The 16,190-nt window shown below is 33.0% G+C and overlaps 2 protein-coding genes across 2 annotated transcripts in view; both read left to right on the top strand.

Moving 5' to 3' along the window:
• LOC107438163 (galectin-4) overlaps positions 1-16,190 on the top strand; it is a 104,308-nt gene that overhangs the window by 20,924 nt on the left and 67,194 nt on the right. The window lies entirely within an intron of this gene.
• LOC107438162 (uncharacterized) overlaps positions 1-16,190 on the top strand; it is a 66,764-nt gene that overhangs the window by 10,877 nt on the left and 39,697 nt on the right. Inside the window, exons 3-9 of the mRNA XM_016050373.3 lie at positions 2,579-2,779; positions 5,111-5,212; positions 8,354-8,513; positions 9,636-9,796; positions 9,871-10,071; positions 11,621-11,722; positions 15,747-15,885. Coding sequence (XP_015905859.2) covers positions 2,579-2,779; positions 5,111-5,212; positions 8,354-8,513; positions 9,636-9,796; positions 9,871-10,071; positions 11,621-11,722; positions 15,747-15,885 — 1,066 coding nt within the window. The remainder of the gene's footprint in view (positions 1-2,578; positions 2,780-5,110; positions 5,213-8,353; positions 8,514-9,635; positions 9,797-9,870; positions 10,072-11,620; positions 11,723-15,746; positions 15,886-16,190) is intronic.

The following is a 16,190-nucleotide window of genomic DNA, read 5'->3' as shown; positions in this document are numbered from 1 at the left end:
TTGATAAGTATTTAATAAATGCTCAAACCACATCTTATTTTATCACCAGAATTCTGTATCCTTGAAATTGAAAACCAGATCTAGAAGAAAATAACTTCTTGATCAAGGAATGGGGTAAATGAGCCTGTTTTNCCGGTGCAATCCAGATGAGGAATTCGTATCGAACAGCCATCGCAGGAATTCGAACCCGGTTCGCCTCATTGGAAGGCGAACACCCTATCCCCTACACCCCATCGCGGCTCACCTTGGCAATAACTGGCAAAGTTTGCCTAAAAGACTTTTTATATATTTACGTTGCTTAACCATTCGGATGACGGGTCCATCACCCCAATCAAGCATGCTAAGGCCGGGATAGCCTGATTGGTATGGCACTGGGTCCATGTCCAAGATTTCGTGGGTTTGATCCCAGCCTGCCAAAGACTCCCCGTGCAGTAAATGGTGACTGATGCAAGTTGAATCTGTCGAGTCGCAAAATCCTCCATGTTCCCATCACAAATCAATACCTCTGGGGGTACTGATCCAGGAGTTTCCTTGTCTTCTGGATTGGTTCAAAATTACCAAGGCTACGGAGTTGAACATTAGTAGTCGTAAACCCAAATTTGGGTTGGCTGTTCAACTACGGTTATAATTATCGCCAAGGTGTTTTCTTTCTGGAGTTGGTTCTATTATTTGCGTCTCATTCTTAGATTATGGCAAAACAATTAGTATACTGTTCCCATGTTGTAGTGATCAGTTTGATAGATATCCCCAAAGTTAAAGGACCACGGGTGGGATAAAAATAAAATCAAGCATGTCGATTCTTTCCTATTGTGGTATTCGAAGCTGGCTAACCTCGTTCTATTCCCTGTGATCTATCCCATAAACCTCATCGACTCACATGGGACATTCCGTCACTAAGAGAACTCGCATCATGCGATGTTTTAACTTTTTTTGATTCTAATTTCTGAAATTATTCTATGAGTGGTCAACGCACTTTGAATTCACGGAAGCAAATGTCTCGATAAAACCAAACACAGCTTCCGACCTGAAAATGTGCGGCTTTCAGGATTGTTAGAAGAAAACGGTTCGCCCTACTTCCAAAAATTATCGCGTGAATTTACCCGCTGACTTAGTACTCCTCCCTCGCAGTTATTTATTTATTATTTTTTAAATGTAATGCTCGAGTGTTGCGTGATGCCAGGAACCCCACCTACCCTCAAGTCACGTGTTGCTTTGGTGGTGATTTATTCTTTATTAATCTGGAGAACAAAAGAGGGCTAGAATAAAGGCAACTTTCTTATTTGTTCGACTTTTGACTTGTGTGTGTGTTAATTTCATATTGTTATGCCACACTTGTTCAACTTGTGGAAAATCGATGTCCCTTCAGGAAAATATGAACGGCCGTCGTTCGGTTGCTCCTGCCGATTTTCTTCATTTAGCTGTGACCGCAACTTAAAGTAATGTGCTTACAGCATATTCTGGGAACAGATTATAAGCGAAATGCTGTCTACAAAGAAACGTGCTTTATATTTTTCCTCCGATTGGATGGGAGAGGAAGAAAAGGTAAAAATTTTATTCAATTATTTAATTTAGAGATCTTTTACTATCCTAATACAGTGAAACCCCGATATAGTGAACCTTCAAGGGACTGAAATTTGGGTTCACTATAACCGGGAGTTGTTCACTATATCCATACCTCAAACAATTTTAACTAATTGTTCCGAACTGCTCCCTTTTATGACACATTATTCAAATAAATGATCAATAAAATGAAATACAAAAATGACTAAAAAACAATAAGCAGTAACAAAAAATGTGTTAAATTTAATTTTTTATTACTCTTCGTCTTGCGTACAAAAAATTTAGGGATGGCCCTTATTTAGAGATGGGAAATTGAGATAGAAGAAGCAAACAAGAAAAAATGCTTACAGCTACATTCCCCTCTATAGATGATTTTAAAAATCGGTATATAAATCGGATATTTTAAAAATCGGTATAATCGGTAGAAATTTCAAAATTTCCAGAAAATGAAGAGAAAAATGAGTCGAAGATAGAAAAAAAGTTTAAAAATACCCAATTTCCTCTCTTATTTTGGTTCACTACGTCCTCAAAAAAATATATGTGTGAAGCAAGTCACGGGAGTGAACATTTCGTTCACTAAATCCGAGAGTTCACTATAAACCGTGTTCACTATAGCGCTGTTTGACTGTATAATGTCTCTAAAAAAACAACTTTTTTTATGTATGTATTCTGAATGGAGTATGATTAAAGTTTCTACTTAATTCTTTTTTAAAAAACACTGTTGTAAATACAAAACAATTCCTATATTTTCATGTGACAAAGGATTATAAAATTGATTAAAAAAATATTCTTGGTCCACAAACTTAAGTATAGTAGTACTACACAGTAAAAAAAGTTTAAGTGAAACGCATGCCAATTGATTTACAATTTTTAATGTAAATATTTTAATACAACTTCATATTGTGAACATTTAGCTAACAACTTCATATTGTTAACATATGTGTTCACAACATATTGTGAAGGTCAAAAATATCATCAATCGGGTCAGGTTCATACAATGTGATTTAATTTTTTCTAGAGCAAAATCGATGAGATTCACAAGGCTGTCAGCACTGGCAGTCTGCGCGATGTGCAGCACCTGATCGACCGCAAGAAGCTGGCCTTTTGTAGGGATCACCTAGGGGCCAGCCCCATGCACAAGGCCGTTCTCTTCTCTCAAAAACCAGTCATCGATTATCTACTCGACAGATATCCATCTGTGGTACATGCACGAGATCACGTAAGTCACTCTTTGCACCACTACTTTTTTTTTGCACACCACCATGCATGGAATCATGTCCCACAATAAAAGAGCGTGGAATAGTGGATGATGAATGAGCATTATAGAAATAAAAGTAATACACCATGAGTAATTAACATCTTCTTCCTTTTAAAGGATATTTTAGGTGTGAAATGTGGTTAAGCTAAGAAGTGGTTGGTGGTTTACTCCCAGCTACCAAAGCTCTTTAACCGTTCCAGTTGTATGTCTATTCTTTATCATTCTGATCTTACAGTATTGGCCATACAGAGCCATTCTGATCTTACAGTATTGAACTACAGTTCAATACTCAAACAACAACACCTAGTGAAAAGGCTGTTGCAGAATGATTCAGTGGCGAATGGATGCATTGAATAAAAAAACCATATTTAATAACAAATAAATTTAATAAACAATAAATGGTATGAAATACGGCTTTCCAATAAGCCATCCAGTTCAATCCATGATCAGCCACATAAGTGATTACAGAATTAGTATTGTGAGTGATTACAACGACCTCTTTTGGTCAGGCAGAAAATCCTAACAAAGGCTTCAGCATCTTTTACCGTGAACAAGAAAATTTAATCCTTTAGTAGTCCAAACGTAATGACACATTTCGTAATAACCACCACTGCGCAGCTTAGTAACTCGAACGTAGTGACCTTTTTGCTTATTTTTCATCCACTGCACAGTTTAAGTTCGTTACGTCGGACAACTAAATGGATCGGTGTTGAGGGCCAAATTTCTTCTAGGAGGTGTTGCCCCAAGTCGATGGGCTTTGAAACTATCTAATTCAAAGTGACATTTCACAAATTGGGTTTAAGTATATACTAGCGTTTTTTCTTTTTAAAAAAATAGTGATTTTTTTTCTTTATCTTACATATTATGTACGTACCATTATAAAATATTTCCTTACAGAGAAAATTTCATGCAAAAAATAATTTTGAATAATTATTTTTTAATTTTATTAATTCATTTGACAATAATCGATATAATTTTAAATTGTAAGGTATGCAAGCTTGAAGATTTATTTTGAAGAATGTTAATTTTAAATGACAAAAAAAAAGAAAATTTGAACGAAATCAATAGTGTAGTTCTCGAGAAAATTAAATTTTAAATATACGACTTTTTTTAAAACTTAATAGCTTAGAAACTGTTAGAACAATTTCATTCAAATTTTGAAATTAATTTTTCATTCAAATTTTGAGATTAATTTTTCATTCAAATTTTGAGATCAATTTGTCATTTAAAATTACATTCTTCAAAATAATATATAAGCCTATATACTTACAGTTCATTATTAAATAATTAAAAAATAATTTACTAATTATTTTTATATCCAATTATCTTTGAATACAGCGAATTTTTTTTTAATTAAGTGCATAAATTTTTTGACTATCCTGATAACTAGCAAAACACGTAGAAAAATATATTAGCATAGAGAGGTCCGAACCTTCGACTGCTCTCCTGCCTAAACTGTAGGGATCATATTTCCTAGATTGTGGGTTCCTAGATTTTAATTTCGGGCATTTATTTTGCTTTTTACTACGTTAAAGCACCATCTGATGGCGAAAATTTGAACTTATTTTTCGATGCAAACTTTCGACCGTAATCCAAATAATATATAATGTTTTATATCCAAATAATATGTGACGTATTGATCCGTTCAATAGAACCGAAGCTACGAGCTTCTAGGTACCATTAGTTTAATTTTAAACATTCTGTATTTTACTTAAAATCTTATTTACATAGATTTACATGCTCATCATCCAACGATAACCCAGCACCAAGCTCAGTTTTACCAGGCTCTATCTTTTAAGCAGGAATGCCACATAATTTTGAACCTCGAGACAGACGACGAGGATGCGCCTGAGCTGGTTTCCCTTTCTCCAAGCTTTCCCACCCCAATAGATTACAAGACTTCCAAATAGCACAGATTTTACATCTACCTTGCTGCGTACGAACACCGTTGTTTAGTCGGCTGTCGGGATCAAACTCGCTCACTGGTGAGTGAAGCTTTTACTGACTGCGCTACCGGAGTGCTCATTCATATTTACAAGAAAAAATGTGCTGCTTACATAAAAATATCATAATCATTTCAAAAATTTTCTGTGTACTTTCAGTATGTTGGAAAATCTGGAAGTGGCCCACATATTTTCTTTTCTTCCGAATTGCTCATTTCCCCCCCAAAAAGTGGCCACGCCTGATTTATGTTATTCATAAGGCATAGCATGTAATATTAACTAATATTTCCGATATGTATGTTAAGTAAATTTGAATGGGAAAGAAAACTTTTTTCATTGTTTTTTTCAGCGTGGACGAACTCCGCTGCATTACGCGGCAGTCCTCTCTGATGGAGGTGACATTTACAAGATGCTTCTCGATCACGGAGCAGACGTCAAAGCCACAGACGTCGTGAGTAGTTTTCTCTTTAGCTCGTTTGTTTACTGAGCCAAAAAAAAATCTTATTTAAAGAATAGGCACAAAAAAAAATTATGAATGCAAAATAATTTAAGGAAAATCTTACTTAAAAAAAGGGCATTAAATATTTACTCGTGAAAGAGAATTTACATATGGGAATTGAATTAAAAAATATTGGTGTTCAGGTCATCACATCACGTGGTGGATAAAATGAAAGCTGTCATGGCTTTCTATAGACGACGCAAGACAATTAGAAACTCTTCCGTTATCACTGTAAACATTTGCGTCACTCTTTGATGCTAAGAAAAAGGTTTAATCTGTTCTGTTACGAACGTAACAGATGCGTACAGAACGTAACAGAAAGATTCTTGGCAAGGAACAAAATCATCCTGTTCCTTGGAACCTACTTGGGCACTGTTATTTGCCATCCTGCAATGAAAAGGGTTTGAAACTTGAGTAAAAAAATATTGGTGTTCAGGTCATCACGTGGTTGATAAAATGAAAGCTGTCATGGCCTTCTATAGACGACGCAAGATAATTAGAAACTCTTCCGTTATCATTGTAAACATTTGCGTCACTCTTTGAAGCTTAGATAAAGGTTTAATCCGTTTTTTTACGAACGTAACAGATGCGTACAGAACGTAACAGAATTTTTTTTGCAAGGAACAAAATTAACCTCCATATTCAGTCATGAAAGAACAGGAGTGAGGCAAATATTTATGCTTTAATTATAAGGTTCGTGAACAGTTATTGCTCCGTAAAAAAAATCACTGTTATTTATTGAGATCAATCTAGAACACTACAATAGTTTGTGACCACTACATTTTACAGTAATATTTACCTATCAGGCAGCTAACTTCTAGAATAAACTGAATGGAGACATTAGTGAGGAATAAGTTTTGTCAAAAGTCACGTGATTTCAAGAAAATAGGGTTGTCATCAATAACCAAATATGCGCAAATCTGGAGCAAGTGCTTAAAGAATATAGAAATAAAAGAGCAAAATGATTTTTAACTAAGTCTAATTTAATTTAATAACTATTACTTTTATTACCAGATATTATTACCTGAGTGACCTCTTTTTATTAGAGCAGAATACTGATGAGTTACCAGGGGCCGCGAACAGATCCCACGTTGATCATTAAATTTTTGATAAGCATACCGTTATATAATAAATCAATTCGCTCAAACATTTAAGCTTATAGTAAAAAGTTCAGATATTCAAATAGAATGCTATTATGAATTAATGTAATTCAATGATGACTTTTTAAATTTTATCTTTAAAAAATAAAAATATTTTTATGGAGATGGGATGTATATCACACGAAACTCTCACTGTAATGAATTAACAGAGCGGGGGTTGGCTAAATGCAAATTCAGTGCAGACGACAATTCGCGTGATTCCCAAAAGAGAGAGCAAAGAAACGAAAAGGATTAATTTTAGAATGTTATTTCCATTAGCAAAATGGGTGCGGCTCACTTCTCATTTTTTTTCCTCTCTCGTTTTAAGTGGTCTCATATTATTGAGAAAGCTTATAGAGAACAAAATATGCATAAAAGCTCTCAGACACAATACATGGAGATTAGAATTATATATATATATATATTTTTGGTTATGTACTTTATTTCTTCATTTGCTGATTGTTGGGAAAAAATGTATAAAAAATAAACTGTGACGTTACTGTTCAACAATTACTTGCCAAAAATAACACCACAAAATGTGTATTACATAAGAAAGGACTGGTCAAAATAATTTTTTTTTTATTTTTATTTTATTTTAAATGATTATATTCATTAAAATTCATTCAATTATATTTCATGCTTTATATTTCGTCTACTGGCATCATAAGATGCAAGGTATGAAAATATGTATTAATCAAGGTGTATTATAATTAATACATGCATTTCTAGATAGCATATATTAAGATTAATGCATGCATTATAAATCAAAACTGCGAGAATAAAGCACATATAAATTCATTTTTGTTTTATTCACGTTGTTTTGCTTCATTATGCGTAGTACAATGTTTATCCTACCCTTATTTGCTTTGGATATATATATATATATATATTCGTGTAATAAGATTAATGCTTGCATTAATTAGTCAAGTATTAATTTGAATGTATGTCTTATAAGACATGATTAATTTGAATACATAACTTAGTTACGTATGTAATAATAGATTTAGATATGAAATATAATTGTCAATTTTTATATTCAAAAATCTAAAAGTCTAGTTCAATGTAAATCAAGTAACCCATCTTCTTTTATAAAATTCAAATCGTGAGTGTGTTATCTTAAAATCTGTTCAACGTTTTTCTTTATTAAGATGTTTTTATGACTCTATCGCCACATGGTATAAAGCTTTCTTTTTGCGAATAATATGCTCATAATTGATGCAACAGTTGTTTATGACTATTTATTCAAATTTAGCATATCCTCAACTAGCGATCTCTATACTAGCTCAGAAAAGCTAAACATCAAGAAAAACAACAATTTCGTAAAAAGGAAAAGTGTTTGTAAAAATTTTGAGAAAACTGGAAATGATTTACTGATTTTGATTATATAGGTGGAAATATTTCGGCTTTTTGTTAAAAAACTTAAATAGTAGAATACATAAGTTATTTATTTGTTCTAAAATCTAGCTAATTCTTTGATGCAAGATAGTATATTGTATATAGTTTAATATTATAGATTTACCTCAAGAGTTAGGTACTTAAATTGTGACTTTTTTTTATTTCCTTTGGCTAAAACGCTTCGAAATGCACTGCTAACATAAGTTATAATTTCTTTAAATAACAAGCCATAATTTTTATGGGCGATCGCCTTTCCTAATCTATAAAATAAAAAACTAATTTTTGATATTAACAGTTAACCGTATGATCCATATTTACAATAGCACCATGCAAAAAGATAAAAAATTAAAGCTTTTTTTTTTAAATATTTTTTCAAGAAAACTTTCCACTTATAAATAGAAATAGGATACGGTAAATATAGGGTACAGAAGTTTCCCATATTTTTTAATTTACGTACAATAAATAAAATTTAATGAACTAAATAAACTAGCATAACAGAAATACTAATCTGAACTAAAAAAACAGACCAATCTAATGATGGGTATTTTTGTATTTTCAGTACGGTAATCGTCCTGAGTACTACATGCACGCTCAGGATGAGATGGATCTGGAAGCCCTGAGAGAGGGTAACGACAAACCTCCACCGAAAGTCAACGAAAACATTGTAAAACACTTCCAGCACATGGGTGGAAATCAGGTGGAAGGACCACGCTCTGCAAGTAAAATAACCTTTTAATTAACTTCCTTGTCTGTTTATATATAATATATGTCAGCTTCAAACTGGTGCTTCCAATATTAAAAATGTTCCAAGTTCTACACATATAGAACATTCACTTAAAATAAATAATATTTATTTTATCTTACTGTTACATATTGACACCTTCATTTTTCAACCTATATGTTGTTCAAGAATATGATTAACTTAATTAGTAATTGATCTAGTGAGATTCGGAGCTATAAAAAGGAAAAAATAAAACGTATGGCAAGGAGAACGGCTAGACTTTTCACTCGAAAGGGAAAAACGAACAAGAAATGTTTTTCTTTCTTTTCTGATTGATGGAGGAGTATCTAAGTTGTGCTCCCATGTAAATGTGTTAGTAATGTTTACTTCACAATGCATCTTCAATGACAATAACAAACACATCAAAATTCTTAAAAAGCCAATTTAGTCTTTTTTTTTAAAATAAGAAATGTTGCAATCTTTTGACTTACAGTTATTAGTTTTGTAACACAGATTTTTTTTATTGAATCTTATTTCTAATTTATTATAATGAAACCTCTTATAAATCCCTAAGAGAGGGACTATTTTATGTTCTGTTTAATAATATGCATAAAATAGTTGATTGAATGGTGAACTAAAAGGATTTTTCATATTTCGTGTTGGCTGCTTTTTATTCATAAATAAGCGAAAAACTTTAGAATTAGTGACTTTATTGTTTTATAGCAATGTGACTCTATTGATTTAGGTCCCGTAGTGGACTGATAGTGAAGACTCGGTTTCCAGTGAAACACCGAAGTCAAGCATCAGTAGTTGCGGTCAATAAGCGGGTGGGTGACCGCTTTGTTCAACCTAGGTAGAGACCGAGGGTGCAAGGTATCGGTCCTCGTTAAATTGTTCTACCATAAAGCGCTCGACTTCCAGCGCAGGTCGTCGAGCTACCAAAGTAAAGGAAGCCATCACCTTTACAGAGGATATAAAATTGCGATGGCATGGCTTGGGATCATTCTCCGGGATGTTTCCCAGACCGTCGCCAATAGCCCATTGCAAAACTCTCATTCTAAATAAAGTACCTACCTATCTACTATTGATTTCGTTTAATTTTTTTTCTCCATTCTTGCAGAAGTTGTGGGTTCGAGAACGCAGATACGAGAGATGATTGTGAATGGCAGCCTCGAGCAACTGGAGGAACTCGTACTACAGGGTCACGGGGATCGATTGTTGGGAGAATCAGCAACAAATCCCATTGTAAAAGATTTCATCCGAATGGTTCCCGTCTACATGGTACGATCATTCCCTGGTCACAGCAATTAATATTTTTCTTATGAATCAAGAATAATTTATGTTTCGTATTCTAGGAAAGAATTTATGAGATCCACCGAGCAGTGACGAGAGGTCGCCTTCGCGATGTTCAAACTCTTCTGGACAGGAAGAAATTGGCACTGTCTCGGGATCCCTTGGGCGCGACACCCCTCCACAAAGCCGTCATGTATGGACACAAGGAAGTCGTCGAATACATCGCCACCAATTTCCCTCTCTCAAAAGACGCCAAGGACTTGGTGAGACATCGCTTTCTGTGTTCATTATTCCATCGCATCTTTGGTCACAGTATCTGACATTATTGTCCCTTTTCTGGGCATCGCAACACTAATTTATTTCTTCTTTAGTAATAAGTGGGATAAAAGTCTACTTAACGTTTTACTTCTTCTCATTAGACACTGATGAGTTATTCCTAGATTTTCATCTATAATGAAAACTATGTGGTGTGCTTATTTAAATTCGGAAAAATCCATGTTTCGACATTTGAAAAAAAAAGCCTACTTAACGTTCTACTTCTCATTAAAAATTGATGAGTTACTCCTATATTTCATTTATAATGATAAGTATCTGATCTGCCTATTTAAATTCGTAAGAATTCATATGTTTCGGCATTTGGAAAAGAAATACTATTTGCTAGAACTTTTACAATTTATAAGAATCAAATTATAATGCACCTGTGACATTAAGGCTTAAACTTATACATTCAATAAAATTTGGAACTTAGAGTCGTTGACATGTATAGCAATTGAGTTAATGGGTTGTGCGACCGGTAGCAGAAACCCTCCAGCGTGGCAACGGGCACTGCAGATTATTATTATCGCATTCGCAAACTTTTTTTCTAATCTAAATTTTACTTTTATTTTTATAAAGGAAACACACAAATAGTGGAAAACCTCCCTTTTAAAAATTTTCTTAACTTGTTTAGAATAAAAATTAAAAAGCTAAATTGAAAGAACGCCGACGAAACGTTATTTTTTACCCTTCGGTTACTTGATTAGACTTAATTGTATAGGTATTTATTTTATTCTATTTTGTAACCGTCGTTGCAGACGACCCAATTTTGAGTTTACAGCTATCGATGATCAACGCCGTACTCTTGTGATTTTGAACACGACTCAGAAGACAAGGGAGCTACTGTATCAAATATCGGGAGAAATTTGTCTTCGTGGAGGACTTTTTGATGGAACTAACCCGCATTTGCGTTACACGAAAGGGAAAACCACGTAAGCCTCTCACGGTTAGCCAGTGGGCAAGGGGACTCTAACCTATGATCCGTGCACCACTGATGTTATTTTACGTCATCACTGTGGTCGGTGCGAGCCACGTGCAAAATTCGAATCAACCAGGCATTCACCTCATTGGGAGTCGGGCACTTTATCCCCACCACTTTGCCACATGTATGTTAGATTATGCGGAATTTTGTACAAAAGTTAATCTCTGTCTAATTGGGTTGAGTACGCAGATAAGTATGGATTCCTGAAGATTATGGTGCAGATTCGCCCCCTAACTTCTATTATTGAGATTGTGAGTTAGAAAAAACTTTTTAGCTCAATGTTATACTTTGTAAAGTAAGGAATGACACTACTATACCTATAAAAATTAAAATAAATCGTAAAAATGAATTTTACAAAAATGTGTTAAAGGAATTTAATAGGATGAACCAGTCATAAATTAGAATTAGTGGCCAAACCGAATATTCCACATAAATAAGTATGCTTCAAGTTCAGGTACAAAATTGGTATTTTGTGAAAGACATTCTCTTTGTTGAAATGTATTTTCCTGTTGTAGGAAGGTCGTACACCTCTTCATTATGCTGCTGCTCTGAGAGACAATCACGAGATTTATAACCTGCTGGTTGCCTTAAGTGCCAATCCATTAGCTCTAGATTATGTAAGTGAATGCTTTAACATTTTTTTTTCTCACTGAAGCCACTGCTGAAAATCCATTCAAATTTCACTAGAAATCATCTCTGATGTCTTAAAAATGACTGATGATTCGAAAATGAATTTAGAGAAAGTCAAGTGAGATAAAAGTGTGTTATTTTCTGCGTTCTACTTTTTAAAAAAATTATTATTCTGATCAAGCTTCAAATTTAATTATAATTTCGCCGTTTATTTTAAAAGTATTGTTTGATAGATTTCCCTTTTAGCAGTCCCATTTGTAAACGAATATTTTTAATTAAATTTAAAACTTGATGAAAATGAATGACACAGTGCTATGAATACATGTAGAATGAATTAAATCCTCAGTCGCAAAAATAGTACATTTTTATATCATTCCGTTCTTTTTATTGATTACTACCCATTCTTCGCACTTGGTGAATAAAAAGAAGAAAAGAATCAATAAGTCAGTACAGAGAAACACAATGCAATCATGCTCAATTCTGAAAGGCATATACCGACACAATTAAAGAGATTGATGGAAGAACCAGGTGAATGACATTTTTAGGGGAATTAATGAATTAGAGAAAATAACAATATGGGTATGTTTAATGCAACATAACTGTTTTTGTTTCAATATCTTAACATAACTCATCCGTATTAGTTTTTAGTACCTCTGCATGATTTTTATTTCAAACTAGGCAGTGGTAAATAAATTAAAGCAAAGAATTATTAATCCCACTTTCTAATAAATTGGTAATAAAATGTCACTGACCTGGTTCTTTTCAATTAATATATCTAATAATTTCAATTTTTTAAAATTTAGTGTTACATGTTGTAATCTTCAGTGGATATAGGTTATTGAAGTAAGCGCAAAGCTCTTTGTTTGCAGTTCGTACCATTGGAATAAAGATAACATGCATTTAGCATTGCTTGGCATGATGCTATTGCTCACTGTCAATTCATGATAGTTAAAATTTACCACTAATAAGTGATTTTCTCACGTACACATCCATTTCGCGGAGCCGTAAAACACTTAATTCCAAAGTATCGTATTAAAACTGATTGGTGCAGTTTTAATAATCACCAAATATATCAGCATAATATTTTATACCTATATAAGTATAGTTGGTACTTATTGCATAACCCTTCAACACTTGAGTTTATATAGATTTGTCTGGCAGCCAAGTACAACCGATTTTTTTTTAAAATTAGAACTTCATATGGATTTTGGAGCATGATCATTTATTAATCTAACTTTTTATTTACTGTTAAAATATTTATAAATTGTGGAGGAAAAAAGTTCTTTCAATTCTAATTTATTAAAATATTAATACACTATCTTAGCTACCACTGGAAAAAATATTTTCTGAAACTACGGAAAACCCAATGTAGAATTCTTTACAAAACCAATTCAGTAATTACCATAATACCAGTAGTACATATTGCCGTCAGTGATACATGTGAATTAAGTGTCATGTGTGAATGGCGATTTTTTTTCTGTTTTCTTAAATGAATTTCCATTAATCTTTCTTCCACGAGCTTGGCTTTTTAAGCTTATAGCTTATTTTATTGTATTTTAGTTAATGCACATTATCAATAGTAATTGAATATTAGTGTCAGTAATATTATGCAGGTTTTTTATGGTTACCGACAGCGGGAATAAGTATCTTTTCTATTACTTTTGAGTTCAGAAGTTACTTTTTCTTATTTCAATTAATACATATTACCAACATTAATTAAGCATTAATGTCGTTAATGATAATAAGACGACTTCTTACTGTTCTTCTAGACAAATAAATACCTTTGTTCCATTTATTTTTCTTTCTAGTATATAGCTAATTTCTTTTATTTCAATATGCATATATTACCTTAATTAATTAAGCATTATTGGCGTAATTAAGCCTCAATGGTGTCGGATTTTTAAGTTTTTCCTAAGTGAACCAGTAGGGGAGAGTTGGACAAAACGGGATACCATTATTGTTTTTATTTACTACCGAATATCTGTTAAGGAAAACCATACATTATTTTTTTTGTAGCTACAACATTTATTGAAGCACACAAAAAACATATTTTCAACTAATTTTAATGACTGTGAAGTAGAAAAAAAAATTTATTTCCAAACTCTTACATATCCCGTTTTAGCATACCTGGGTTGGATAAAACGGGATAGGGTTTACAATGTTTAATTTTTTGCATATATATAAAGATAAAATAATAAATAATGCAAATATATAAATAATTGTTTATGTATAATAATTGTTTATGTATAAAAAAGTCTTCATCAGAGAAATACATTACAATTAGTTCTAAAGAAAGATGTGAAATCCTAGAGTCGAAAATAAAATGCTTAATAATGAACGTTAATAAACAAATTTTGCATTACTATATAAAGAGACTAAATTATTCAAAAAATATATATAGTTAATATAAATAAGTTGTTTAAAAAGCCTAGGCCTACATTAATATATGGCTATTTTAAAATGTAATAATCCAATAAATAAATAGGTGGATAAAACGGGACATGAAAAACTCTATCCCGTTTTATCCAACTCACAAGTGTCCCGTTTTGTCCGACTCCGTCACTTTTTGAAACAAACATGGTTGCTGCGTAAATGTGAAAAGAAAATTAGATAGACTGCACATAAAAATATTGGTAAATAAATGGTTAATTAAATTTAATACTCACCGGAATTTTATTCCCATATATGTACACAGTACAATGTAAAAAAACAACGCGCGTAAATGTAGAAAAGAGCAAAAAAAATAGAGTAAAAAAGTTCTGAGACTTATAACTTTCTATCAAATAGTGATCTCGAAGCGGGACGCACTGAGAATAAAATAATCACGGTCGAATAACACGTTTCTGTCGTTGTCCACTAGATAGCTTCAATAGTCTGGTCCCCAGGCGATGTATCCCGTTTTGTTCGACTCTCCCCTACCACTTTTCCATTAATTTTGCTTTTGAATACATTCTATTATATTCCATTACCGCTGGTTTTACCGCTGGTTGACGTAGACCACGTGTGCTACCAAGTAGTGTTCATTGAATTTATCTGACATTGCGAATATAAAATAGTTTATAGAATATATAATATAATAGAATATATAATAGTGCAATAAACTACTTTTTGATCGAATACGTCTATAAGCTATCAGTTATCGCTGATGTTATCTTTAAAATATGTGAAAAATTGAATCGTGAAATTTAAAAGTGGCTAACGCTTAACAATTCAAAAAATTCCATTTCGTTTTTCGCTCACCCCACTCGAGCGGTTTGAATGTTATAGTGTCGACAGTAACCTAACTCGCGACAGTAAAATAACTATCTGTATGCCAAATTTCATAGCTTTCGGTCAGATGGTTTAGGAGTCTATAAAGGACACACACAGACATTCATTTATATATATATATATATTTATCTATATATATATTCAAATCTTTGGTAATTTTTAGATCAGCTGAAAAAGGTGGTCATTAAAGTGTGAAATGCATAAAATCAAAATGAAATATTCTGATTTGAAAATGCGTTATGGTTTTTAAAATTAATATTCTTTTATTTCAAACAATAATAGGGAGAGACAGGAACATGAATATATTCTTGCTTCCTTGAAATCTATTGTGTTAATACAAGCTATCGGCATACACTCGAAATATGGCAGTAAAAGTACCAAACAGACAATGAAATAAGCGCGTTTAACTATTTAATTACAGCACGTCTAATAACGAGAATTACTGCATTTGTTAAAATAAGCACCTATAAATTGCTTAAAACTTGAAATCTTTATCCAAGATTGCTTCTCTCCAAATTAATGGATAAGTTTTTTTAGCTTGATTACTAACCTTTTCACCCCACATACAAACATACACTTCCAGAAAAAGTTAACCCTATGGAAAAATTTATAATAGACGCAAGCCTAAATTCTTCTGAATTCTATAAATTTTTTTCTACCAATACATTTGCATGCAATTCGTTTTGGAAACCTCTATTTGAATTTTGTTTCATTCTAACTATGATTTGTTTGTTTGTCTAGCGAGGCAAAACAGCTGAATATTACTTACAGTTTCCTGAGCATCTCCATCTGGAGCAAATGATTAAGCAGAGTCAGAGGACCAACGCCAACTACATGGCCAACAACGCCAGTCGACTTAAAGCAGCTTCTCCTAAAAGAAGTAAGAAGAAGGGTGATTCTCTAAATAACTGCATTTAATACGGATTTTTTTTAAATCCTTGTCAAAAAATACACAAATTAAGGGTCTTAAATTAACCAATAATAAGGAGAGGAAAAAATACAAGCGTTATCGAAATAACAAATCGGGGGAGAAGAACATGGAGCTGAAATGATCAAAACCTGTTTGATGGCTACAATGATTAGAGTAAAGGCCAGTATAGCCTAGTTGGTAGGGAACTGGGCCCATGTTCAATAGGTCGTGGGTTCGATCCACGCCAGACGAAAACTCCCAGGACGATCTCCACT

Source organism: Parasteatoda tepidariorum, chromosome 2, assembly GCF_043381705.1.
Source record: "Parasteatoda tepidariorum isolate YZ-2023 chromosome 2, CAS_Ptep_4.0, whole genome shotgun sequence".
In the NCBI taxonomy this organism is placed as follows: domain Eukaryota; kingdom Metazoa; phylum Arthropoda; class Arachnida; order Araneae; family Theridiidae; genus Parasteatoda; species Parasteatoda tepidariorum.
This window is presented reverse-complemented; position numbering and strand designations above follow the sequence as displayed.